The sequence below is a fragment of the Falco rusticolus genome, chromosome 3 (assembly GCF_015220075.1).
Source record: "Falco rusticolus isolate bFalRus1 chromosome 3, bFalRus1.pri, whole genome shotgun sequence".
In the NCBI taxonomy this organism is placed as follows: domain Eukaryota; kingdom Metazoa; phylum Chordata; class Aves; order Falconiformes; family Falconidae; genus Falco; species Falco rusticolus.
Window position 1 is genome coordinate 65495845 of NC_051189.1, and position 27793 is coordinate 65523637.

Sequence of the window (27793 nt, forward strand, 5' to 3'; positions counted from 1 at the left end):
ATTTTCTGCCAGAATGCCTGAGCCATTCCACTTTTCTGTGAAAGCTCTAATTTTGATTTGAAAAAAACAATGGCATCTCAAAAAAGGCAATAACATTAACATTACCTTTATTAAGTTGTAATTTTATCACAGATAGATTGAGAAGTCAGTGACTCCAGCAAGCTCCACAAAGTTGTATAGCATAGTAATGAACAAATGTATAAATACTAAATTGATAGGAATGAGAACATCAGTAGTTCATTAATTCACCATTGCCTAACCAGTAATTTCGCTTATGAATTTGTACTGAATGAAATATATGCAGTTAGAAAAACAGTCACCTGAAGTTTGTCCAGTTAACACAAAAGACATACAGCTCAGAAGCAAAGCCTTCATCTCTGTGGTATCTATAGAAGTGGCTCATAATGGCATATTTTGCAACCCAGAGGGCATAGTGTACATTTTCAGCTGATAACTATATATACAATATCATTGTTATAATTCAAATGTTACGAAGTTTTTAGTGAAATCAATAAGAATTGTATTGTCATTGCCTAATGTATTAGCAGATAGCATGTTATGTTCCTTCTGATGATCCTGAAATAACGTGAAATGTGCCTTTCCATTGAAGTGTGTAATTTGCCTTCTCCTTTTGTAATACGGCTGTATGTCATAATCAAAATAGGGCTTGTTATAAATATTTTGAGTCTGGCCATCATTTTTCTTCCAAGTGACTTTACATCCATGCTTGAGCCCAGAAGATTTGCTATTTGCAGACCATATTCTAATTGTTCCTTTTTCATACATATGCTCTGCTGTAAGCATGGATTGTTAGATTAATATTCCTGATGCTGAATATGACTAACAAGGTTATTGGTGTGTAACATATGAGCAGAGAAGAAACAGATGAAATAATTCATACATTCTTAATCACTTTAGGACTTACTTATTGTTTCAACTCTAGATTTTAACCTTTGAATTCCACAGTGAGCAATAGCAATAATTAATCTTTTATGGCAGTTCTGAATAACTTGAGACGTTCCAGCAGCAGGTCCTTTTCTCTCCAAGAGTCGTAACACCATCTAACATCTAAGATGCAGGAGGACTGAAATATCCCAGATTTGAAAAGCAAAACAATGAAAAAGCCCCATTTAGAAAAGAAATAAAATCAACAGCAAAACTCAGAAGCTCATATATACTAATAAATTTTGCTAATGTTCTTAATTTCTTATATAGATGCCATTTACAATGAGAGCCAGAGTTTCTATTTTAGTACTTAAATACTGTTGCATCTCTTCCCACCAAGCCTATTTGCATGAGCCAGTTAAAAATGCTGAAACTGGGCACCTAATCATCTATACAGACAGTAGAAGAGTGTTGAACACTTCACAAGGGGCAATCCAGGAGGTCACGTTTTGCACAGAGAACCATCTAGCCAGCAAGAATACTAAGCACAAATAAATCCTCTTTTTCTCCAACGCTTATGAATGTAGTATCATCCATTGAGGACGAGGTCTGAAATATCCCCTGTGCTGTGGCTGTACAAACATAGAAGGAATCAAAATGCAAAGGCTTGAATTTGCACAACAAAAGAGCCTCCTTCATGAATATTTAGGAACCTGTGCAAACCTGCTCTTCCACTTGCACACAGGGAGCATTGCAGAAGGGTAAAGTAGCACAGTTTTAAACATTTGTGGGCTTCGTTTGTTGTCAGGATCTCTGGTTCCTCAGCTTCAGCTGACAGTTAGGTTTATTCTAAAGGTCATTTTAGTGTCTGAACAGTTGTCTCTTGTATGTCACATGTAAAATTGCAGTAGAAGTTTTATTTTTCTCTCAGTCTTGGGATGTGATTATACTGGAATCAAGTTGAGTATAGCATAACTGCCAGTCACTATTTCTGAGCTGAGAAAGCTGCTTTAGAAGGCTAATCCTGGAAGGTTTGTATCATATCTGACTAATTTCTCTTGTTCTTTCAGACAGTGTTGATTCATTGTTCTCACAAATAATGAACTCACTTATAAAATACCTATTGGCATATTTTTTGTTTAACATAAGATGTAGCTTTTCTGAAGGATGATGGTATCCAGTAAGTTCTGTGTTTCAAAAAGAGGTCAATAGAGTGGTTATGGCCTCTGCTGTCATTCACAGAGGTATAGCAGTTCCAGAAATGCTTCTGTATTCTGGATGTAGTAATAGAGTGAGAACACAAACTCTAGCGTGGAAATTTCCATGGTGATTCATTTTTTCAGTAGCTGTATTCTGGCTTTTCATTAGTAAGTTGAATGCCATTACCAACAAAGCTTTATATATATGTATATTATATACACTTTCCCAAACATATATGTGATCTCCGTGCAGCCATGACTGGTTTGGAATATGTGAGTAACTGTGGAGGTAACAAACTTTTTTTTTTTTTTTTTTTTTTTTTAATATTACTGCAGGTTTGTACAATTTTTTTTTGCAAAAATCAACAATCATGAAGATACTGAATATTTTCATCCATTAACTTAATTAATTATTAATCTAATTTGTTATATCATTAAGTAGAAAAACAAACTGCTCTCATGCAAAAAAACTACAGATAAGCAAAACCAAGACAGTAATATTGAAAGTAATGGGGAGTTTGCATTCATTTACTTTTTGTGGTTGTTGGTTTTTTTTTTATTTATTTTATTTTATGTCCCTACAAACCAGAGAATACCTAGGATATTTTGGGTCAAACCTTTAAACCATGCTAAAAAACTGATATTCTCCACCACTTATTAACAGCTACTTTTTGTGAAACTTTGCTACTGAGACAAATATACACACAGACACACACACAGACACACACACACCCCACACCACCACACTACCCACCCCCCTGTGAACATGTTTGAAGACAGATATAAAATAATATAAAAAGTGTTCTTCCCAGAATGGGTATATAACTAAATAGGAAGACCTAAAAGAACTTTCAAATTGACCATCCGTGAGTGATTCCTTCAATTTTTTAAATAGCTATGTTTAATGTTGATTGAATACAAATCCATGTGCTAAATTTCAGATTCTGTTTCCGGCATTATCATGCATTATGCCCCCCTCAAGTCTTTTATTTTAACTAAGTGTCCTCTCACTCTAATTTCAATTAACTAAAGAACTATCAAAATACTGTCACATAGGAGAGATGGAGAGCACTTTACAGGCAGTGCCTGCTCAGTAGCATTCTGGAAAAGCCAGGCTATTTGTGAGGTGTGTTGACTGGTCCCACAGGCTCCTTTAATCTTCCTCTTATTTATAAGGTACTGAAGGAAGGTTTGTCCCTTAGCCCCTGTTAGAGGAAATGCTATTAGCTACTGTGTCCCTCCTAATAGTACTTCTTTGCTATCACAGTAAGTTATTACTATTATTGCACTATCAATAATGCTGTACTCTGTGGTGTGTGATGTATTTCTGCTGTGAGTAGTCATTTGTCACATATTTTCTAAAAAGCTTCCATCTTATTAGAAGGAGGGGAGGGATAGGCATCATCTAATGGAATCCCTCAATCTCAGCTGCTCCAAACATCGTTTGATCTTTCTGACTTTTTGGGAGAAAACTCAGTACAGTGCTATAATTCACCAAGTTGCTTTATCTACTTGATTATCCTGCCAGTGGCCAAAAAGTCAAATATAGCATTGTACGCTCGATGCTTGCTTGAACCAGTGCAACAAAGCAGATTTTCACGTTTTTGTACAATGTTTTTTAATTCTCTGTCCATCTTGGAAATTATTTATCTTTTAAAATGATACTTCAAATGTTCCCTGATACAGTTGTTGCAAACAATATTTTGGATGAATGATAGGAGAGATTATTTTTTTTTCCTGAAAATGTGCTATTGTGGCTGAAATTTCATCAAGTTGACTACAAAAGTAAACTAAAATTATCATCACTTATTGCAAACCTGCATTTATTAGTATACAGTGTTTGAAAATTTAAAAAAATGGAACTCTCAGACCATATGTATCTGCCATGGTTTATCCCTGGCTGGCAACTAAGCCCCACACAGCCGCTCACTCACTTCCCCTGAGTGGGATGGAGGAGAAGACTGGAAGAGTAAAAGTGAGAAAACTTATGTGTTGAGATAAAGAGTTTAATAGATAAAGCAAAAGCTGCACAAGCAAAGCAAAACAAGGAATTCATCCACCACTTCCCATGGGCAGGCAGGTGTTCAGCCATCTCCAGGACAGCAGGGCTACATCATGTGTAATGGTTACTCGGGAAGACAAACGCCATAATGCCAGATGTCCCCCCTCCTTCTTCCTCCAGTTTATATACTCAGCATGAGGCTATATGGTATGGAATATCCCTTTGGCTAGTTTGGGTCACTTGTCCTGGCTGTGTCCCCTCCCAGTTTCCCGTGCCCCTCCAGCCCTCACGCTGGCAGGGCCCAAGAAACCGAAAATTCCTTGGCTTAGTATAAACATGACCCAGCAACAACCAAACCCATCAGTGTGCTGTCAACATTGTTCTCACACCAAATCCAAAACACAACACTGCACCAGCTAAGAAGAAAATTAATTCTGTCCCAGTTAAAAGCAGGACAGTGTTGTTTACTGTCAGGAATGGGATTGAAGGGCGGAAAATTTTATAGTCTAGGTGATGATTCAGTGGAAAACCCTGAAGTTCTTTCAGATAATGACTCTGGGTGCCAAATCTTTATTTAATGAAATGACAGGTTGGATCATTTGTATTTCTGGTGACTTACTTATCTAAGAGTACTGTCACTGTCACCAGAGAATTAAGAGTGGCAGCAGCTATGCAAAACAGCACTGGTCTGGAGAGGACCAGGGCTGGATGTGCTAAAGCTGTTTTGCACATACATTGGTTAGCAAGCGGACCGGCTTTCTGGGACTAAAAGAAACTCAAGAGATTTATGACAATAGGAGGGCAGATCATGTGGAGGGGGACAGAAATGGGCTAAGCACATGAAATAGAAGGTGATAGGAATGTGGTGATGATACACATGGGCTGTTAAGAGAGAAATAGATAGGAAAGTACTTCTGAGTAAAAGCAAAAGGTAGCTGATTTTCTGATGGAACACTGTAGCATCTTTTGGAATATGTGCAGCATTTTAGGAACAACTAATCAGAAAGTGTGGAAGATAGGAGCAAAAAGTAGCAAAATGAGATTGGCCAGGATAAATGCTTGTCATTGGCAGGTATTGACGACACCATTTCAAATATTTAATTTTACAGGTACTTTTGTCTTTTTATGGGAGGCTACTTTAAGCCCCATTGAATCAATTTCTCAGAGAAAAAAAAAATCAGTATGATTGGCTCTCGGCTTTAGAAGCGTAGATGAAATGGAGGGCAGCCAATAAAAAAAGTGTTCAGTGCATGTAGAAGTACTGTCAAATAGCTGGTAAAAAGGACTATCAGAGAAATTAGAGCAGAAATAGTAATACACAGAAATAGAAATGTAGATTAGCATTTGTCTTGAGACTAATACTCTGTCTATGACATTAAGGATACCTATAATATAAATGTTCCAGAGTAACAAAATGGAGAAATACTTCAAAAGGCTTCTTAAATGTTACCTAGGATACTCAAGAGGGTTTTAATGACATGCATGAAATAGCCCCAGACATGCCCAAATTATTATGTGTAAATGTCCAGGGAAGGCATGGCCACCTTTTGCTGCATAAGAGCCATGAATATCCATCATGTATTGTTCTGCACATAGGGATTTGTACTGTTTCTCTTTCTGCCACCTATAGTGTTTCCTTTTTGGCTAGGTGTGTATAAAAGTTTGATGAAGCCAGCAGGTATTGCATCTATAGTTCATGGTTTTTTTAAACCTGGCATACAGAATCATGGACAGAAGGGATTGACACATTCCAGTGTTCAGAGCACTTGCATGGCTGTTATAAATTTCTTATAAAAATATTACTAAGGCAGTGTAGAACAGTAGAAGCCTAAACTCTGAAATATTGAACTGGATGAGTAAGCTCCAGTGTAAAGGTAGCTTGTTAGTGTTTTTTCACAGCAAAGGACTATTGCTTTTTTCCATTTTGCATTATAACAATGCTTCAAGTTTCCCAGGAAGAGAGCAAACATGCTGTGCTTGAATATTTTATGCATTAGAGAAGGTGCATTTCATACTTTCAGATTCTACCATTACAAATTCATTTCGCAGCCTTTGTTTTTCCCCTTTTCTGGTGGACTTGTCAAGGTGCATTTCTTGTCAATTAGTAGCATCTTGTGCTATGTAGAAAACTGGCCTGAAGGAGTATTTGTCCAGAATAGATGGTGGCACATACACACAATGGCCTCAGTTCTTACCATTTTTACTTAAACCTTTTTGGTTTAAACAAAAGCCTCATTAAAGATAGCATAAAACGTGGCTTTATGCAGTAGAGCATCAGTAGTTTCACACAGGACTCTTAGCTGTTCAACTAGGAGAACCTAATCATCATAACTGGTTGCCACTTATGAAAGGTGGAAATAAAGAGTTATCAAAATATCAGAAAATGGCTAGCTGTTGCATCCCATGAAGTTATAGAAAGAACATAATATATGAGAGATGAGATAAGAAAATATACAGGGAGCCCACGTATGAAACAATAAACTGTAAATACTGCTTTTTGCTTATTTTTCATCCTTTTATATGCTTTTCCTCTTGTTTTTCTGCATGATTTAATATATGTGATTATTTGCTTTGCAGGACTCTCTTATTTCTTTGCTTTTACATTTCTTTTATTCACTTGTACCTACCCACTTACTTGTATAATTGAAAGAAGTGTAACAAAATCTTACAAAAAATATTTTGAGGGCTCTCAAGGCCTTATTAAGCTGCTACTTACTGAACACAAACTGATTTATTTTAGCTATCAGGCTAATGAGAAATACTTAAAGAGAGTTTTCCCACTGCTGCAAGCACTAACACAAGGATGTCATATACGCAATCAAAGTTGGTGTTAGATGCCAGGTAAATGCAGTGTGAGCTGCTTGATCCATAACAGAATTGCTGCTGTTTGCAATTGAGAGAACAGGGAAAAAATCTGTCTGCCTCACTTTGGCCTAGCTTATGTCAAAGAGGAAAAGTTAAAGCAAGTGGGAGGGAAGTCATGTTTCCTCTCTAAATTAAATACCACATGTAGAAAACTGGTGGAAGTTCAATGAATGTTTTATACTTGTGGGGGCTGTACATTTTCTATGATTATTGTCTGATATTATTATTGCACATCCAGTTTCTGCTGAAGGCATTATTTGGCCATCTGTGTCTACATGTCTAGTTAAAGTGGCCTTCAGCTAAGATCTTCAGTTCTTACTGTCAGCAGCTGAGAAATACAGGTTTTTCTTCAAAGAAATCCCTGCCTTGTCTCATCCCTGGTGCTTTTGCTTGTCCCAGGGGTTGCTGCTGTGGCAGGCTGCTCCCACCGTGGAGTCGAAAACCTGCCAGTTTTGAGATCAGTGTGGTGAGTCTTTGGATATAATTAGCATATGTTAATTACTCATTAGTGTATGTACATGGCATGGTGAGTGTCTCTGGACAACCCTGTGTGCCCATAGTATTTGCATATGACTTTCTGAAAATTCCTCTGTGGCCACAATGGTCAAAGCAGGAGCTCTCATACCTTGAAGATGGAGACGATGACATGAGACGATGAACAAAGAGAGCAGTGCTTAAATCCCCATCACAATAAAATCATAGCACAATGAAAGTTTCAGGGAATGTCTGATGATAAATTAGGTGGCCAAAACCATTATTGATGGTGCACTTAAAAGGGGCAGGGACAGAGTGGGACACACTTGAAATGCTTTATTTTCAAGTAGTCAAAAAATATAACATAGACCTCTCGGGGCGTTCCCTTCATTATTTCTTTGCACTTTGTGTGCCCCCACTTTTTAAATGAAAGTGTGCAGTGTTCATTTTTCATAAACCAGGAAAACCGATGTATTGAATACATGTTATAATTGACTAATTCACTTTTTTTTTTCCCTGGTTCTATGGTCCTAAACATGGCTCTATATCAGTTTCTAGATTTTTACTTCTGTTGTCTTGATATTAATTTTTTATTCATCCATCAAAAATATAAATTTTATTAATTCATTCCTGTTCAGCCCTCCAGAAATTTCCCTCCTCTCCTTAAGTGGATATACTTTGATCAAAATGCAGGAAGTATCAGTTTCCTATGCTTGCTGTCAAAATAATAATAAGACCAATGACACGAACACAGTACCTGACTGCACCTGTGTTTCCAATAGCATTCGATACATAGATGAGAGGTTAATGAGGCATTATAGGACAAATACTCTTGTAGATCATCTCAAATGTGGTCCTATGTTAAATTTTTAATATCGTATTTGTTGGTATGTACAGATGCAAAACTGGGCATTTTTACGTCTTCTTAGTTTAGCTTTTACATTGAGCATGATCAATGACTCCAAATATTGTTGACACCTCTGCAATAATGTCCAGTGGCAGAGCTTCTAAGCACTCCAAGTTCCTCAAAGATGAAGTAAAATGAACAAATATACCTATGCACATTCATACCTTGGCTCTTTCTATGCTAACATCTCTTAACTGGCAGGTGCCTCCTTCTTACAAAACTCATTACTTCCTGAAAGAGGATCGAGTACGTTCAGAATCGTGTCACACTGTGTTCAGAATTAATTCAGACTCTAGCAAGTACCATTTGAGAGGATTTCCATCCACAACACCCTGGGCAAGCAGTAGTCCCCAATGTAACAGTGACTTTAGGGCTCCAAAAGGAAAAAAAAACCCTGGGCCACTAAATTTTATTGCTTCTGTTGTAGCAAGCAGTGATGCGCTGCCACAGGGCTCCTCTATTATTACACTGTCATTTATTTTAACCAGTAATGGCCTCATTTGGGTTTTATATCTAACATTTTTGTATTTATCAGTGTCAACGGTATTCACATAGATTAATGCTGCTTCACCTGTGTTCTGCTACTAAAGACACTGAGAGGAACTGGGTAATATTGTTATGGGATGTGTTTGTCTTCATTGGGGAATAACAGCTCTTAACAGGGTGACAGAAGTCCTGTAGCAAATACCTGTATTTGAATATGACCCCAGCTTATACCCCTCTCATTCAAAAGTGAGATGAAAAATAATAGCTAAACCATGATGAGTGAAAAGGTTTAATTAAAAAAAAATAGCTGTTTGTAGTCTTTGCAATCTCTTTTATTTTTCTCAGACCAGTGTTTTTCATTGGTCTGTTTTCTGTACAGCCAACCGTAACTGATGCTTCTGTGCTGAAATGATAATAGTAATGTATGAGTTCTTGGTTTATCTTTCATGGAGTTGGTAAGAATAAATAGTCATCCAAGACACTGTTAAATAGTATTTCATCGTTGTCAACAAGACCTGAGCTTTACAAAGTAACAGAACTAATTATCTGACAAAATTTTCATGTTTGTTCTATTACTTAAACTGTGAAAAATGCAAATATCTTGTGTATTTAAGAACATGTCAACAATTGATTTTATTATCGTCTCTTTGTTTTTAATAAATGTGATCTTTTTTTAAAGAAAATGTGAAGGGATCTGAAGTCTCCGTAAAGTGGTTTGTTTTGCATGCACATATGCATTGATGACCTACACCGGTTTCTTAAATAATATGAACTGCATACCAACACAGAAGGGTAATTTGCATGTGTAACCTAGAATCCTTCTTACTTAGAGGTGGTAGAGCACAAACAGCACAGTTCAATCTTCCCCATCAAAATGTCTAGGTCATGTTTCATGAAGCTAGCTTATAAGCAGGAAGAGGCAAAAAATGTAGTTATAGTAAAGTGTTCGGGATTCAACTTCTTAGACTCCAGAATATTTCTTCTCTTATTGACTATAGTTTAGTTTCTAGGGTCTAGGAAATAGAAAACAGAGCCTATGTACGGCATATTTACCGTTACATATGGATATATTTCATAATTAGCATATTGGTCTCCACATTCTACCTTTTATGCATCACTTCAATAAAGTCAGTTTTTCTGCTTTTTGCACTGTAACTAGCATTGAGAATGATTTACTATCTTTAACTGTTCAGTACTAGTTACATTTATTCTGGTATATCAAAGTAATTAATATAAATAAGAATATTTCCATGAGAATAGATGGAAAAGCTTGGTAGTAACCAAATAAAAGTGGTCTGAAATAAGTCCCAGACAGAATACTCCTTCTTATCAAAACTGAGCCTCAAGGAAAGAAAGCAAAAATACAATTTTTTCACTGTGTCTTATGATAGACAGAGAAAAACCTGTGGAAATTAATTAGAGAATTAAAGTGCTAGTGGATAATCATTGATATAGTCCAGAGAAAGACACAGCCTACTTTCTTCACTTCCATTAAACAAAAAATGGGAAACATCTGACATGGGGAAATGTCAGATACATCCCTGATATGCCTCGCCAGCATAAATGTGCTATCACAGAGGGCAGCGCAGAGACAGCAGTTGTAGAGGCAGCACAGGCAATGAGAAGAAAAAATATCCCAAGAGGCATAATTACCACTAGTACTGTACAGAAATCTCTCCCATCTGACAAAACAAATAAAAACATGTTTTCATGTGAAAATTTCTGTTTATATTATATTATACCACTTAAATGGTCATTTGGTTTCAGCAGGAAAAGAAATAATCTTATCACGAAAAAATATTATTCACACAAAAAGTCTCCCTTTTAGAGGGAAAATTTGTAGGGTAGTGCATCTCTGTTCAAAAAGACTAGCACATAAGATTTTTGTTACTGTGACTGCATACAATATCTTAAAAAGTTACGCAGCTTGGAAAGTGTTAAGGTCCTGTAAGAAATACTGGAGGAGGACTGCTGGATTCCTCTGAGTAATGGAATCTCAGCTACCTGGGGGCACAACATCATCACTCATTTCCACTCCATCTCTGAGTATGTTCCTTCTCCGAATTGCACAATGTTGCCATAAATGGTCTTAGTAGGAAAGCTGCTTTGATGGCATGAGGGTTCCTTTAGTCCTTTTAATTGGAAACACTGAGAATGAGTCAAGAAATCTTCAGGGCTAAGCTCCATGATAAAGTTACTGAGCCATATCGAGATGTGGTAATACTCCATGTTCCCTGTATGGACTCAGGCCAAATTCAAGGATATTCCACATGAAAGCAAGCTAATTTCAGATTTAACACTGCTATCTATATCTTATGAACGTGTGGGAAGAATAGTGTAAAGTTATCCACCTCAGCTGAAGTGCAATAACAATATTGCACTTCAATGCAAAACAACAACAATAAATGTTACGGAAGAATGTCTATAGCCAGCAATTAGTAGATACCATGCATAATTGCTTTTTTGTGTTGTATATTCTTGCCAGTAAATAACCATCATTAAGAAGTGCAGGCAGGTGCCTCATATATCAGATCATTTTCATTATTTTATGATCAAAGAAGATCATAAAATTGCCAGGATATCCATTTGACACTCCAGATAAAACTCTGAAACGCTGACAAAAAAGCATGGCAATCTAACTCATTATTCATATAGGGAATAAGTAACGAGCCACACTCAGAGTGTGTCTGCTTGTTCTGGACGTTGCCCTTTGTATCATTGCTGTGCTTCATGTCGGTTTTTCACAGGACTTTTTCCCCGCTTGCACCAACTTTGTCCCAACTTTAGGTCTTTCTATCCATGTCTGCTGTCAAAGTTCTATACCTGAGTTAATTACACTTTGTGCACATTTCCTGTAAATTGTCTTCTCTCTGCTTCACCAATAGATCTTTCCTAGGTCCCATACATATCCTAATTACGTAGCTATCCTTTTTTTTTTATTTCCCCACCATATGTATCCTTTTTTTTCATTGCTTTATTGTACATTAGGAATCTTATCAACATTTTCTTATTTCTTCCTCTGCTTTTCTACCCTTCCAACATAGCAGTTGACTTACAATTTTATAAAAGCATATATAGTTTACTTTTCAGTTGTTTTAATACATATTAATAGGTGTAAAGGGAGATTTTAATCTAAATACGCCCCTGCCACAAGGAGTTTATTTGCTTTGCTTGCTTTTTTTTCATTTTCGCAGGAAAGAACAACTTTGAGAGGAAGTAAGCTAGCATGTTTTGAAGGCTGGAATAAGCAAAGAATTTGGACCCTCAAGGCAGTTTTTTATTCATCCTATAGTGAGGTCTACTGGTCAGCTAGCCTGTCTTTAGTGTGTGCTGTGTGTAACAGTCTTGCACACAAAGAACAAACGGGATTTCTGTCAAAATGGCTTAGCTCAAGTTGAGATAACAAGGAAAGAACAAAAGTTAGATATCCCCAAGAGAGATAGTATTTGTGTGTCTCCACTGATAATTTAACTAAATTGGAGGAAGAGTTGCTAGTTTCCACCACTTTCTAGAAAATCAAAGCTGTAGCAGCACATGAAATAAATGTCTCAGTTCAGAGTTAAATATTGCATACCAGTTATTTTTTTTTTCCTGACTGACAGTCACAGCTTCAAGGCTTTAAAGAAAGGCTATCTTTTATTTACTACTAGTCTTGTGACAGTAACAGGTCTGGTCCCATAAGTGGTATCTGACCACGTTTGTCAGTACTAGGTAACTTCATTCCCAGGCCTTGAAGTGTCCCGAGTAAACAGCTTCAGTTTATAAAGGAAATGATTTTTCACACATCAGATGCAGAGTACGCGACAGCAATTACATCCAGTTTGGTACTGGTAACTTATAGCACTCTCATTATAGACAGTACTTACTCATCTTCCATTCTCATTTAAAAAATTATAGTCCATTCTTATTTAAAGAACTAGAAATGCTAAACTATGGTAGTAGGGTTTTTATTATGTATTAGTTACTAATAGCTATAGTTACTAGTATTAAACATTTTATGAGGTTTTTTCAGTGCCTATTTGAGGATGTCTACCTTTTTTTAGTTATTTGTACGTAATTTTGTATACTTTTGAGTATTTAAATCAGCCATTATTTCTTTAATGCTAAATTATTTGTCAGTAAAAAGAAATCATTCAAATCCATTAAAATATATTTATATATATAAAGAACTAAAAATTTTCTAATTACAATTGTCATTTGTCCTTAATTTAAAACAAGGGCTCATAGCAAATAATCTTTCTGAGCATCTTGTTTTTCAGACAACCTTATTATTGTGAAAATGTATTTTACCCTTAACCATGATAGCGAAATGAAGCTGAGATGCCTGTTTCTTGTCCTTTTATGCAGCTGCTGAATGTTTCACTGTTAAACTTTTAAAATATTTCACATATGACAGGACAGCATGAACCTCTATTTGGCAAAAACTACCATTTGTAAATAGCGGTCAAGTCAAGTCAACAAAGTTTCCTTTTTCAAGGGAATTCTAAAGATTTATATATAGTATTGGTTTTGCTCTAAAAGGCTGAAGTTACTTTAGTGAGTAGAGGCAGTGGGAAACCATTGTGTGAAATTGGGAAACAGTGAAAAAAATTGTGCAATACTGGTGGGAAAATATCTTTGGCTTGAATGTAAGCCCTACCTTTGAGTAAAAGCAAGAACATTCAGCGTTGATCTATAACTCCAGTTTGTCCTGGGCCACAAGCTTAGCTCTTACCTTCTCCCTGTTCTTTCCCCTGGCTCTTGAGGCAGATCTACTAACAGTGATGATCATAAAAAGCTGTGGCAGTATTTTAAGAAGTAATAACTTCACAAAAACTGTTTATCTACTGATTGCATTATCCACCCAGTGATATCATTCTGTAATAATACAGAAAAAAATGCACTTTCCTGTTTCAGTCAAAGCACTTCATACATTTTAATGCATTGGATCCTTAAATATCCTAAAGTATAGGTTAATGATATCACTGTTTTAAAGTTAGAAACACAGCAATAGACAAGCTAACATCAGCATTTTTCAAGCATCCACAAGCTGTTAAGTCTCTCATCAAAAACTTAAAGTATGTGAAATCAGTGAAATATTTTGACAGTGAAGGTCATACTGAGCTCGTAGAGATGCACAGTGGCATTATCAGGAAAAGAAGAGGTCCACACCTTTGTCCTGTCTTTTCCCTAAAGGGATTCTAAGACATAAAGAAAGTTATGAAGACGCTATTAAACTGGCAACTGAACAACCATGCGCCCTTTGAACATAGAGAAATTTGAGTTTACACACAGTTATTTCATTTTCACTTATAATAAAGCAACATATTAGCAGGGCTAAACCTGAAAATGTAGCTTTAAATGTACAGGCTGTAGAGTGTCTTTGTTCTGCTGACTATATTTTCACTGTAAATAGAGCAAGTCAAGAAGTGAGTTTCAACTCATGGGCTTGTACATTCCTGTTGGCCAAGTAAAGGTCCTCTGTTTTTTCAGCAACCCTCTTAAACTTAGGACATTGCAAATACACTTTTCCCTGTCCCCATCTCCATCATGTTTAGCAGCACTTCTGTTTTGGTTTATGCTTCCTTGTTCTAGAAAGACTGAAACTAACCCTAAAACATGCTGCTGAACACAACGGTGTCGTGACTAGAATAGAACAGAAAACAGACAAAACTAGAAATGATTGGACTAGACTACGATAGGCTAGACTAGACTAGACTCAAATAGACTGGAACAGACTAGACTAGACTAGACAAGGCTAGACTAGACTAGACTAGACTAGACTAGACTAGGCTAGGCTAGGCTAGGCTAGACTAGACTAGAATAGCTCTTAAATCAGATTTTCATCTGAGTAACATCCTGGGGAGCTGAACAGGAAAACGTCACTGTGGCAAAGAGATTCATCTCCTTGGGAGACAGATTACTAATAACGAGTTTAGATAGAAGAAAGAAAGGTACCAATTGCTTCATTCCTAGGGCCTTTAAGTCCTGTGAACTTCAAAGTGAGTTAGGGGAATTCAGCACTTTAAAAAATGATGCCCAGATTTCTCCTCCACCTCCAGTTTTGAGCAGTTGTGTGCGTATCGCCCATTGTTAGCCAGGTAAGCCCACAGTCCAGGGGGTGGTAATCAGTGGTTTTCTGATGCTGGCATGACACGTCCACCTGAGTCACCTGTTGCAGCTGATAAGCAGGACCCAGCGTTGCTGTCCTCTGCGGTGGCTGAGGTGCTGGGGCAGTGCCACAGCCTACACTGCTGCCTCCACCCAGGGCTCACACAGGCGGTACAGACCCTGGGCTGATGGGCAGCGGTCATGGTCAGGTTTTGCTTGGTCAAAACAAGCAGCTTAACTCCTGAATCTTAATCACCCTCCATTGCCTGCTTCCTTGTTTTTATCCCTGTAGGATTTTTCATCCTCTGAAACCAACAGAAAGAGCATATTTTGCTTCGGTTTCTGAAACCCTGTCATTTTTCCAGACTTGGTATTTCACGCTGCTTGAATTTTATTAAGATCTCTTTATACAAAAGCAGAGTACTAGTTATATATGATGCCCTGAGGGATCTGAAAGGCTGTTGCCATAATGTCGCAAAACTCTGGAGATATTTTATTTCTACCAGAAGCTCTGTGGAAGACTGTGGCTAAGGATGTAAAATACCTTATTTTTTTACAGCAGGGAACATGATCTTCATTGGAATTGGAATACAAAAGTGTTGGTTTTTTTTAATTAATCTATTAATTGGTACATCACATTAATACTGATCAAATACATCTTGGGATGAAGAAGACTATTTTTATTCCAGAATTATGGATAATATCGTGAATCATCTATTCTTAAGACTATGACTTTCTTTTCAACACATCAGTTGATCATTACTAAGTATTTTCACCAGGTATTTTCCAGAAGCACTTGTGTTGAATATGTTTCTGCCTTCACTGCTTTCTGTTCTTCCCTTCCTTTATAGAAGGCTCATGAAAGCATGTCTCCTCCAGTGAACAGGCAAATATTTTTAAGTGTTAATAAGGCTATATTTTCACTGGTCATCCTTGAAATCAAAAGCAATGGCTGAATTCTCAGTAGTCTCTTCTATAGCACAATAGTCCTGTTCAATGAGTTCTGAAATAAAATTGTGTAGGAAGCTGTATCCTAATTCCACAAAAAAGTCGCATGAAAAAAATTATTCCATTTTCAAAAAGCTATAACATAATTGTTTGAGTGCACATGCATGTAATGTAGCATAATTATTAATGACTTTAAAATTAATTATTAATAAATTAAAACAATATAGATCTATATGTTCATTTTATGGGAAAATATTTTATAAAATTTAATGCATGAATAATCATACAGAATCTGGGATGCAAACTCTAAAGATACTGATATTTAAAAACCTATTAGTATGTTAGACTATTCAGGACATATTTTTCTAAAATGTCTTGTAATTCTGTATGCCTTGGGCTTTGCAGGGCCATGCTGAAGGTGTTGAGATAGTAAAGAAATTATGTCCTTAAAAATAATGTAAACAACCAAAACATTAAAGGAATATTCTACTTTAAGACAAAACAAAATCTCTCTATTGCTGAAGGGTGTTATGAATCAGTCAATCAAGTCAACAATTTTCTATCACAGATAACTGAAAATCTTTACAGGGATTATCAGACCAAATAAAAAGGATTTTTTTAATTCCATTTCTAAATTTGCAAGAAGTCTATACAAATACAGAAATCAGACACTGATAATATAATGGGACTAGTAATATAAATATGCCAAATTGTACCACTGTTTAACACCAGATATATCCTCAAAGTAGCACCTACTCAGTAATCTAACATTGTTGTCTACTCCCATTTTCTGTATTTCCCAGCCGTCTTTGTCATGCATTTACCATGTACCACTCCTCTTCCTCAGCATAATGCCTCAGTGATATCACAGATAAGGATATCAGCAGTTGCCATCTCAAAAGAAGAAAGCAAATTTTATTTCCGGGGTGGTTTTTTTTCATTATTTTATCTTCTTATACAGCAGAAATACCATTCCTATTGTCAAATACACTGAATGACTTTGGTAATTATTAAGATAGCTTTAGACGCTGCCTCACATAAATGTGCTCAGATGTTTATAATTTAACCCTCTTAATGCTGTCTTTAGATACAGCTTCTTTGTAGTGATTAACCATAACAGCATTTTTAATTGGTCAATGTTCTCTTAAAATGTCAAATTTTCAAAGTCATGATGCACTATGTACTTCTGGCGTCAGTTGGTTTAAGGGAATTAAATTCAGGTCCCACTTACCACTGCAGACATTTGAAATGATGCTGGAAATAGCTGACTGTATTACTTAAAGTTTTTATTCTATGATAAAACTTCTTTTTCACTATTCAGATGATGATTAAAACTGAATGTAAAGGTTATGTTCAGAAAGTTCTGCACATCTCTTGGAATATGTCTCTCTTCAATGGTAAAAATAACTGCAGATGTTCAGAATTCCAGAGTTCAGCTACAAAAGTTGGCATTTTCTACTGCAAGGTGTGCACTTTTTATAACAGTTAGATAAAAATTACACAGTACTCATTTTTTTTCCTTCCGTTCTGATTAAATCTCACTGCAGGATGTGTGACACAGGAGAAGGGCTGTTCACCTTTCAGACGCGAGAAGGAGAAATGATATATCAGAAAGTGCATTCTGCAACACTGGCAATAGCAGAACAACATGAAAGATTAATGATGGAGATGGAGCAGAAGGCAAGGGTAAGGTCTTTTTACCAAAATCTTTAAACTTTTAAAAATTGGTAATGAACAAAAGAAATATGGACTAATGGCAGTCCATGGATTCAGCTGCAGTGATGGTATTAGCTGTGTGGCTAAGACAAAACAGACATTCAGATTTACGTATTTTCATGGTCAGGGATTTTCAGCATGTGCTATACAATGATCTGGTTTTGGTGTCTTTTTGAAACAGTGGATACCATTAAACAAGAGATCCATGGTTACCTTCTTGAAAATTGTGGCTCTGTTACTCAAAGACTAAGCCTTTAGCTGAAGTCAGCCATGTGATGACTGTCAATGATCAGTGTTAATTGCTCCTCATGGCCTTAATGGTGGAAAAACACTCCTAGGTGACAGCAGACATGTTCTGTTTCTCTTAACCCCTGAAAGAATTTCTTTCCCAACAGTACAGTAAGTAGCAATTCAATGTGAGTTCAAAAAGAGCTATTTTTTAGTTTTAAGTTTAGAATTTCCAGTTTGCAGAGGTTATCTGTAAGTGACTACTGAAAAGTTTGGGTTTTTTTCAGAGGAAAACTAAAAAAATGGCCCGTGTGCTTAGAAACAGAGACAGTTTTAAATGATCTTTCTGTAAAAGTAACTTTCAACTGTGGTTTGAAGCCACCTTTACATCCCCAGAGTGGAAAGACATGGGGAGGCCAGAGAACCTGGTCTGCATGCTTTTCTTCTCAGATGACTGTGGAATCAGTATCTTTGTCCCTAAAAACAGATTTGAGGGAAATTGCACTATTTCCAGTGAGTCTTCCTTCCTTCCTTCCTTCCTTCACCCACCATGTACGTGCCCACAGTCATGCAAACTTGATTTACATATTCCTCTCCTCCCACACTCCATCACTGCCAAAATATCTTGCTCACATTCCTGAGAGAAAGGCCAACTTAAGACCCCAGTGTTCAAGTGCTTCTCCTAACTACTCCTCAGATAAGTCTATCTTCCTCTAGTCACTGAAAAGGAAATGGAAAAACTTAGATTTCCATCTCAAAAGTCCATTATGTTGAATGCTTCCCTCAAACTGTGTGTCTCAGTAAGATCTGAGATGGGAAAGCATAAAAAGTGACTCTTTTGGTGGTTTATGAGGAAAGGTGGATGAATTTTTCAATAAAAGTAAACAAAGCAGGAGCATTTGCACAATACTTGAGATACATGAACTTTAGAAAAAGCAGGAAGAGGAGAGTTCACAGTCAAGATTAAAACAAGGTTAAGGACACAGGAGCAATTGCTGGAGAGCCCAAGACAAGATGGTAGAATAGAGTAAACGGAAGAGCATCTGAAGTAGTAGAAGTACTGACACAAAACAACTGCATTCTGCATTCTGCTGGGCAGAAAGTGGTTGAATAATAGCCCAAAGCCAGGAAAAAGCATTATTATAAATATGTTGACTTTTGAATGTCCACACCAGTAATAGAAATCGGAGCATTTTCTTGCTGCCATAATAAGTACTTAAAGTAGGATCATACAGGATTTTCCTTTCATGGAACCACCACTTTCAGGTCTTCAACCTGACAAATAGCATCTTTGCTGCTTAGCAAAGCCATTTCCCTTCTGCCATCAGATGACTTCCTTAAAACCTCATTTATGAAGGCTGTGGCCATATGGTCCATAATACCAAACTCGTGAGAGCAGGCTGAGAAATATATATGACTCATCAGCCACACAGTGTATAATGTGCTTAGCTCCTGGATGAGGCTGGGCTGTGATGTGCAGAGGTAGATTGGTAGAGGCCTGCTTAGGCTGCGTAGAAGCTGTGGGCTGTGTTAAAGAGGCTGAAAAATCCATTGATTTCATACTTTAACTAGTAAGCTAATATTGGTTTAGTTTTGGAAGCTCTGCTGCTCCTGATTTATGGGGTGCTGAACATTTAAGGGGTCATTTGTGTCATCTGCAACATTTGAGTTGTATTCATATTAGAAACAAGATCTGAAGATATTAAATAGACTAAGCGTGTGTTATTTTCCTTTTATCAAGTATAATTGCTTCTCTGATATCTAAATCCACCAGTTTCATCAAATGCCTATGTAAATTTTTTCCCTAAGATCTGAAACTGAAACACAAGCAAGAGTGTATTTTTAAATCAGGGATCTAGAGGCCATAAATGTCTTTTAGATCTTCCCAAAGCTTGACCTTTGATCTTTTGTATCTGTAGTTCTATACTTGGGCATTTTGCTCTTTTCTGACCCTATCTGTAATGAAAAGCTCATGTTTAATAGTATAGAATTAAATAATTTTTTTTTTAAGGTAAAAATGAAAGAAAGTGCTTAAAGTAAAGAAAGCTTAATGGTATATACATTGTCATGCAAATTAGAAAAAGGGAGAAAATGTACCAGTAATTCCATTTTACTTCTACCTTCCAGTCATTAGAAGTTATATATTGGAAGGGACTCATGAATTTCATATTTGTATGTTCTGGCCTAAATGTTAACATATTTTAAGTAATTAATACACTGATTTTTTATTTAATTTTTTCTAGATTATAAAATGTTATAATCCAGTATTATAAAAAGTGAATACAGTTAATAAAGGAAATCAAAGTGATTTTTTTACCAAAGCAATCTTGATGAAATATATAGTTTATGGTTAGTTCTCATGATGAATATACAAGGTTCATCTTCCTAATAAAAAAAGCAAAAAGACACAAACACACAAAAACCCAGAAAAAAAATTCTGGCAGAAGAAAAAAGGTAAAATTAGTTACTGCTGCCAGAGACTTGTCAGATAAAGATATTGCAGGCAGCCACAGGACATATTTATTCCATTTATGGAGGTCTCTGCACACAAAAATGTTGTCTCAGAATACTGACCAATAAATTCATTTTTATGCTAAGAAATCTATTGCTGAAGCCAAGTAACATGCTGAATAACTATGTTAACAAGAGAAAGACATGAGAAGGAAACTAATTCTTCCCATTACCTTCCAAAGTGTATGGACTGGAAGAAAAATTGCGCTGTGGCAGCTAATACAGTACCATGTCTGCCTCATTGCCATCAAGAGCAGAAGTCCAGTCAGTTTAAGCAGGCATGTGCACACTTTTTTCTTCTACCCACTTCCCTTTTTAAATTATAACACTGGAAGAAAGACCTGAAATACAGGATCAGCTGTCACTGGCATAGTAGTGATTTCACATTGGTTTTACTGAGATCAAAACAGACTGGATTTTATTCAAATATAATAGCAAAGTGGACAATGTTCTAGTTTAGCTCAGGTGGTCTTCTTGATTGAGTTTAAAGTGTTAAATTGTCAGACTGGTAGTGTTTTATGCTCACTTTGTTTGGAACAATAAAAAATTTGGTCCAATGCTAGTACGTAAATTTAAATTCTTTTCAGATAAATTGTTGTCTGTATTTTCACTTCCTTCAGTCTTCGTTTTTTTGATGGATCGGTGTAATACAGATGATAATTTTGTTTTGTAGGTGTTTAGTGGGGAGGCGGCAATATTGAAGTGTTTGTTAGTGGTTTTACAGTTTGAACATAACAAATTAATTACAAAGAACAATTGCTGTTTTCTGTTTACAAGATTTTATTTTGTCCTGTTGTGTTATCTATATGAGAGTGTCAGCAGCTCTGCTTTTATCATATGAATAGCCTGCATTCTTACAAAAGTCTTCTCTCGCTCCTTCCCTCTCCCCCCACATTTTTTTTAAATGTAACATTTAGAAATCTGGTTGAATTGGCACTCTTAGAATTAGCAGGGGAAAAAAAACAACAAAAAAAAAGTTAGCCTCAAGAATAGTGTGTATCCCCACTAACTGTAGTCTGATTTTGAATGTGGAAGAAGCACATCTGAGTGTCTTAACAGCCAGCTCTATCACCCCTACCCTGTCCCCAGGCTCAGCTGCAAGCTCCTTCCACTTCCCTTGTGTTAGCCTAGGTGCTTTCCTGACTCTCAAAGTCAATTTGTCTGTTTGCCAGTTTGGGGCGGGGGAAAAAAAGAAAAAAAGCTAGCACAGTTACTGAGCTGAATTGTTTATAGAGGCAGCAGTGAACCATTAGATCTTCTCAATTGTCCTGTCCGGAATAGAGAAGGAAAAAGAATAATTCACCTTCCATAAATACTGAGTATCTTCCTCCTTGCAGTCAATTGACAATGTTGGTTTTGATGATCATTTTTTTAAAGAATCTCAGTTAAGATAATTTTCACAGACCAGCATATGAACACAGCTGTTCTCAGCAGCACTTGTCTAACTTTACACCATTTCTATAAAATGCTTACCAGCACATACCACTGGAATTTTAAGACCTTTTTCCCCTCCTTAATGCCAGCTTTGATCTTCTGCCACAGAGCCTCCACTGAAAACATTCCTGATGTAACTTCTGCACCCACTGTTATTGTGGTGTATAAAATGGGGAGTTAAGAGTGGTAGATTTCTCATATTGTGACTACACATATAAGGGAGGCATGCTAAGGAAATAGGTGTTCCTTTGTAACCCTACAAACTGCTTCTTTCAAGAGCTGCCAGTAAAAAACTATTATGTAATTTCAAAAGAATAAAAATTTACAATGTGTAAAACAGTAATTCTAAATAACATAGCACTTAAGTTGATGTTAAACAGCTACGGTTAATCAAACATCAGTAAAACTGAAGTATAAATGCATGAAAAAATTCTAATGGCACAAGTTTCATAACTTACTATCATACAAAATTTTCTGTGAAACTTGCTTTGCTTTAGACAGCAGAGCTGTAAAAATAGTGTCATTTTAGATTGTGATCCTTTTAACATTTACTGGAAAATAAACACCTTTATGAAACATTGCTTCTGTATATTTTTCTTCCATTCTCATTATTTACAAGCCTTTTCTCTAATATTTAACTTAATAATCGAGTCAATGAGTCATCGTGATAGATTTCTGCCATTTAAAAACTATAATATCAATGAGTTTGTTGGGGGGGTTAATTATTCTGAGGAAATTAATTAATGTGCCAAATCAGACAATTATCAGGCAATGGAACTGGGTTTAAGGAGAAGCTGAAGCGAGAAGTGGCTAAGAAATGAGTCTGAGAATCATTTAATCTTTCTCTTTCTTATCTGAAACAGAATGAGGAGGGTAACCGTATTTCATATCCTCACTGGTCTGAGGATAAATATAAATTACAGAATTGTCAGACATAGTATTAAGAATGTAAATAGAATGAAGAATATTAAAGTAAACTGTCTTTGAATCAGGAAAGAAAAAAAAAAACACAAACAGGCTGGAGAAAATAACAGCATTAGTTTCATAGTGAATTTTTAATTTGGCTTTGTGAACAAGTCTGTACAATTTCTTCATGTATTTTTACCTGATCACAAGCTAAGCACATACTCATTGAAACATTACAGGATTGAACGTCATCAACAAACACATCAAACATTCTAAATTTTCATTTTAAAATGATGGTTTCAATTTGAAGTATCCTACATTTGCTAATGCATCTTCAGAGCTTTGTCTGGTTTATGGTTGCTTTTTATGTCTTTGTGCAATGGTATACCTGTCACCTATTATTTTCAAGTTGTAAAGTATGGGAAATGCAGAGACACACTAGTGAATGCTGCCGACCCAATGAATGTAAGAAATATTTAGTTAAAATGCATGTCTTTTGGGCTCCATTTCAGCACTGCAATTTACTTAACATGACAAAGCTCTTCTATGTTGTAATTATGCTTAAGTGCATTTGGGCCAAGTCAATAACTGGAAGAGAAACTGGAGAAGAAAATCCCAGAGTTCATCCCATGTCATGACACGTTGGTCTCTTAGTATGTTTTCTTCTGTTTATTATGTATAAATTATGTATAAACTCCAGTACAGAGGTTCTGGATACATACAATCATTCATGAACTCATGCACTTTATGTAGGCTAAAGTATAGCCTCAGGTCAGTTATTCATGCAAATACTTAGCTCAATATTACTCCATATTTCCCATCTGAAACTACTGTATGATGCTGCTGTGTAATGTTTGTTTAGAAATTTTATAGCCCTGTAAAAAGCTGGCTGCTTATTGCAATAAGCAATTTGTGAACTGTTTACTTGGTTCTCACAGGTGTTGTGAAGCTTATTTCCATTACTAAATAGAGTAGGATGGAATAGAATAGAATAGGATAGGATATTTCAGTTGGAAGGGAACTACAATGATCATCTACTCTGACTGCCTGACCACTTCAGGGCTGGCCAAAAGTTAAAGCGTGTTATTAAGGGCATTGTCTAAACGTCTCTTAAACACTGACAAGCTGGGGCATCAACCACCTCTCTAGGAAGCCTGTTACAGTGTCTGACCACCCTCTTGGGAAAGAAATGCTTCCTCATGTCCAGTGCAAACCTCCCCTGGTGCAACTTTGAACCAATCCCATGTGTCCTGTCACTGGATCCCAGGGGGAAGAGCTCAGCACCTCCCTCTCCACATGCCCTCCTCACGAAGCTGCAGGGAGCAACATGACTTCCAACCCTTTTACTGGCTTTGTTGCTCTCTCTGGACATTCAGGGACCTTCACAACCTCCTTCAGCTGCGGGCCCAGAGCTGCAGGCAGTACTGCAGGTGAGGCCGCACCAGCGCTGAGCACAGGGCGATGATCCCCTCCTGTGCCCGGCTGGCTCTGCTGTGTGTGATGCCCCCAGGGTGCGGGTTGCCCCCTCGGCTGCCAGGGCACTGCTGGGGCCTATTGAGCCCGCTGCTGACCAGCAACCCCCACCCCTGTCTGCAGGGCTGCTCTTCAGCCACTCTTCTCCCAGTTTATACTTGTGCCTGGTGGTATTCTGCCCTAGATGCAGAATGTGGCATTTGGATTTGTTAAATTTCATCCCATTAATCATTGCCCAATGCTCCAATCTATCTATATAATCCTCTGCAAGGCCCCTTGTCCCTCAAGAGAGTCAACAGCACCTCCCAGTTTGGTATCATCAGCAAACTTGCTAATGATGTGTTCGGCTCCTGCATCCAGATCATTGATAAATATATTGAACAGAACTGGCCCTAGAACTGAACCTGTTCATCCCACAGTTGCACAACTTGTCCAGAAGGATTCTGTGAGGGACAGTATCTTTGAAAGTTACAGGTTAAAGCTGAAATAGCCTTGCAACACTTTTGGCAGAAGAGGACTTCGAGAGAACACTAAGCTACAGGCTTGGGGAAGTGTGGCAGGAAAGCTGCCCGGTGGGAAAGGACCTGGGGGTGGGGGTTGACAGCCGGCTGAACATGAGCCAGCAGTGTGCCCAGGTGGCCAAGAAAGCCAACAGCATCCTGGTCTGTATCCGAAACCATGTGGCCAGCAGGACAAGGGAAATGATTGTCCCCATGTACTTTGCACTGGTGAGGCTGCACCTTGAATACTGTGTTCAGTTTTGGGCCCCTTGCTTCAAGAGGAACATTGAGGTAAGCTGGTGAAGGGTCTGGAGCACAAGTCTTATGAGGAGCAGCTGAAGGAACTGCGGTTGTTTGGTCTGGAGAAGAGGAGGCTCAGGGGGGATCTTACTCCTCTCTACAGCTGCCTGAAAGGAGGCTGTAGGCAGGTGGGGGTAGGTGTCTTCTCCCAGCTAACAAGTGACAGGACAAGAGGAAATGGCCTCAAGTTGCACCAGAGGAGGTTTAGATTGGATATTAAGAAATTTTTTTCCACTGAAAGGGTGGTCAAGCATTGGAACAGACTACCCAGGGAGGTGGTGGAATCACCATCCCTGGAGATGTTTTAAAAATGCGTAGATGAGTTGTTTGGGGACATGGTTTAGTGGTGACTTGGCAGTGCTAGGTTAATGGCTGGACTTGATTATTGTAAAGGTCTCTTCCAACCTAAAGGATTTGATGATTCTAAGTAAAGCTCACCCTTCTTTGTGGTAGAAACTGGTAATAGAAAATAGGGAGTGTTCCACTGAGGGATTGTCTATTCACTGGCAAATCACAACAATCTGTAAGTGTTGCCAAGATCAACAACAAAACCAAGAATATCGAGTTTTTGGTTTGTTGTTGTTTTTTCACCTAAGTCAGGTTCTGTGTACTTTTAGATTTGAGTTTTGTAAACCCAGTTCCCATAATTTTCAGTAATTTCCCATAGGGTTCTTTGTTCATTAAGCACATAACGATATATATTTATTTTTTTTTAACTCTGATTTTTCTGTGAGAATATTTTAGAGAATTTTGCCAGGCTTTTTGTTAGTCCTCAGGCTCAGAAAACTGTGTGTACTTGGATGAAGTAAATCCTAAAGCTGAGTCACAAGTCTATTTCCAGCATTCACTACTTCAGAAGAAAGTAGGAGATTTGTGGATATTCAGACTGGGAAGCAGCTAATGATTCCTCCAACTGGAGCTGTTTCATTTTTTAATCTTATTTGAAAGTATTTTCTTAAATGTAGATTTATTTCATTGGCATTTTTTCAGGGACTATTACTCATATCCAGTAATAGACATTCAAATATTGCAGCAACATTCAAAAACTATGCAGCAGGTGCCATTCATTTCCAAAAAGAAAATACTTCATCCCACCATGGAATTCAAACTGCCATGGTCATTGGAGTTCCCAGCCTGTTCCTTTCTCACCAAGTCAAAACCTTTTTTACCCCCTCTTCCCCTGTCAGCTGCAGGGGTCTGTTGTGCCCCTATATGGCACCTTGCAGCAGTGAGAGGATGAGGTGTCACACCTGGCTTCTCCAGGGGATGCTGCACGTCGTGGTTGTTGCGGGATGTTTGCTGTGTGTTTGAACGAAACCTCAGTATAGGGAAAGCCTTTACTATCATAGCAAAGGGTTAGTGCAGCTGCTTACATGAAGTGATAGAGCAGGGAGAAGAACAGAGCTATTCATCATGTCAGAAACACTGCAGACAATGTAAAGGTTTGTGGAGTGTGTAGGTAAGTGCCGTGAGTAGATGCGAGAGCAAAGCTAGCAAGTCCTTGCATCAGATACTGGTATCAGATATTTTGGTAGTTAGTGACGTAATTTAAATGCTGTTTTGCCATTTGAAAACTAAGGCTTGCACTGGAGTTTTGAATGGTTTTGAAGCAGTAGTAGTCATAAGGGCTTTTATTCAGGGCATGGTGGGAAAAAAATAAACTCTTCCCTCAGCTGACACAATTTTGAAATTCCTTTTATCTGTAGCTATCAGGCTGGATGATCTTGAATGCAAAAAGATGCTCTAAATCTCTCCTAGGGACTAAAACCCAAGTACCTCTGCCATATGGATTTGCATGCCAACCTAGATATTAATCCCATTCTTTCCTCCTTAAAAAATTCTAGAATATTTTATATAATATCACGGTGTTCTTCTAGCTTCATGTCTTATCATGCCACCTAAGACTCGGATTGAAAACTGACTTCGTCCTAATATAAAGTAGGAGTTGAACCAAAATCCGTAATAAAAGCTTCATAGAGGTGTCTTATAACTGAGGCAATACGATTTCTTGTCTGCAAGGAGCCTTCTCCGTCCTATGAATCGATCCTAAAGCTGCATCCTATGCACTTATGCAGCATAGGATCCTATGAACAGTTTTCCCTGTTCACCTCATTTATATGTTTGCATGCAACTATGCTGTACTGTGAGCATTTCAATTTAAGCAGCTAGGTTCTGGTTGGTTTGTATAAATGCAATAGGGCAAAGATGTTTGTATATTAAGGTATCTAAAGATGCAAACCCTTCTGAGAATTTAGCATGGAGGCACTTTAAAAATCCATGTAGCCACGTATCTACATTTCTAGAGACATCTTAAATTGCTAAGTACATATTTCTTAGGAGTCAGGTATCATTTACTTCAACTTTATAAAGTTGCATGTGAATATAAGTGGATTTGAAGGTTGGTAACATAAGCACATTTGTAACTTTTTCTTTTTACTTTTCTTGTACTTTCCAAAATATTGCATGTTTGCAGAGCTATGAAAGTAGTTGGAGAGGCACTGTGAAGCTGAAATTCATATTGTTTGCAGAAAATACAGAAAGTGAAGAGCCAAAGAACTTCCCCCGAACAAAATTGATGATTAGCAGTCTTATTTGCCAATAGCTGTGGGTGATGTAAGTGGTAAATTAGGAATGGTTACTGTAATTATACAGTAGTTGTTGCATGCTTGACTGAACCGTATTTGGCTTATTGCCAGCACTTCCCTTAACTAAACTCTGAGAAACATTTAATATGGAAGGGAAGTTTGCTTTGGCATTGTGTACGTTTAAAACAACTTGCTTGTATAACTGTGCTGGTAGGTTCACATCATCAAACTTTCTTAACAGAGGAGCAGGTTATGTTGATTTAAGTATCACTAGAAAAATAATT

General features: G+C 37.3%; 1 protein-coding gene across 1 annotated transcript in view; it reads left to right on the top strand.

Annotated features, from left to right (window-relative positions):
* DOK6 (docking protein 6) overlaps positions 1 to 27793 on the top strand; it is a 253364-nt gene that overhangs the window by 169690 nt on the left and 55881 nt on the right. Inside the window, exon 6 of the mRNA XM_037382000.1 lies at positions 17404 to 17542. Coding sequence (XP_037237897.1) covers positions 17404 to 17542 — 139 coding nt within the window. The remainder of the gene's footprint in view (positions 1 to 17403; positions 17543 to 27793) is intronic.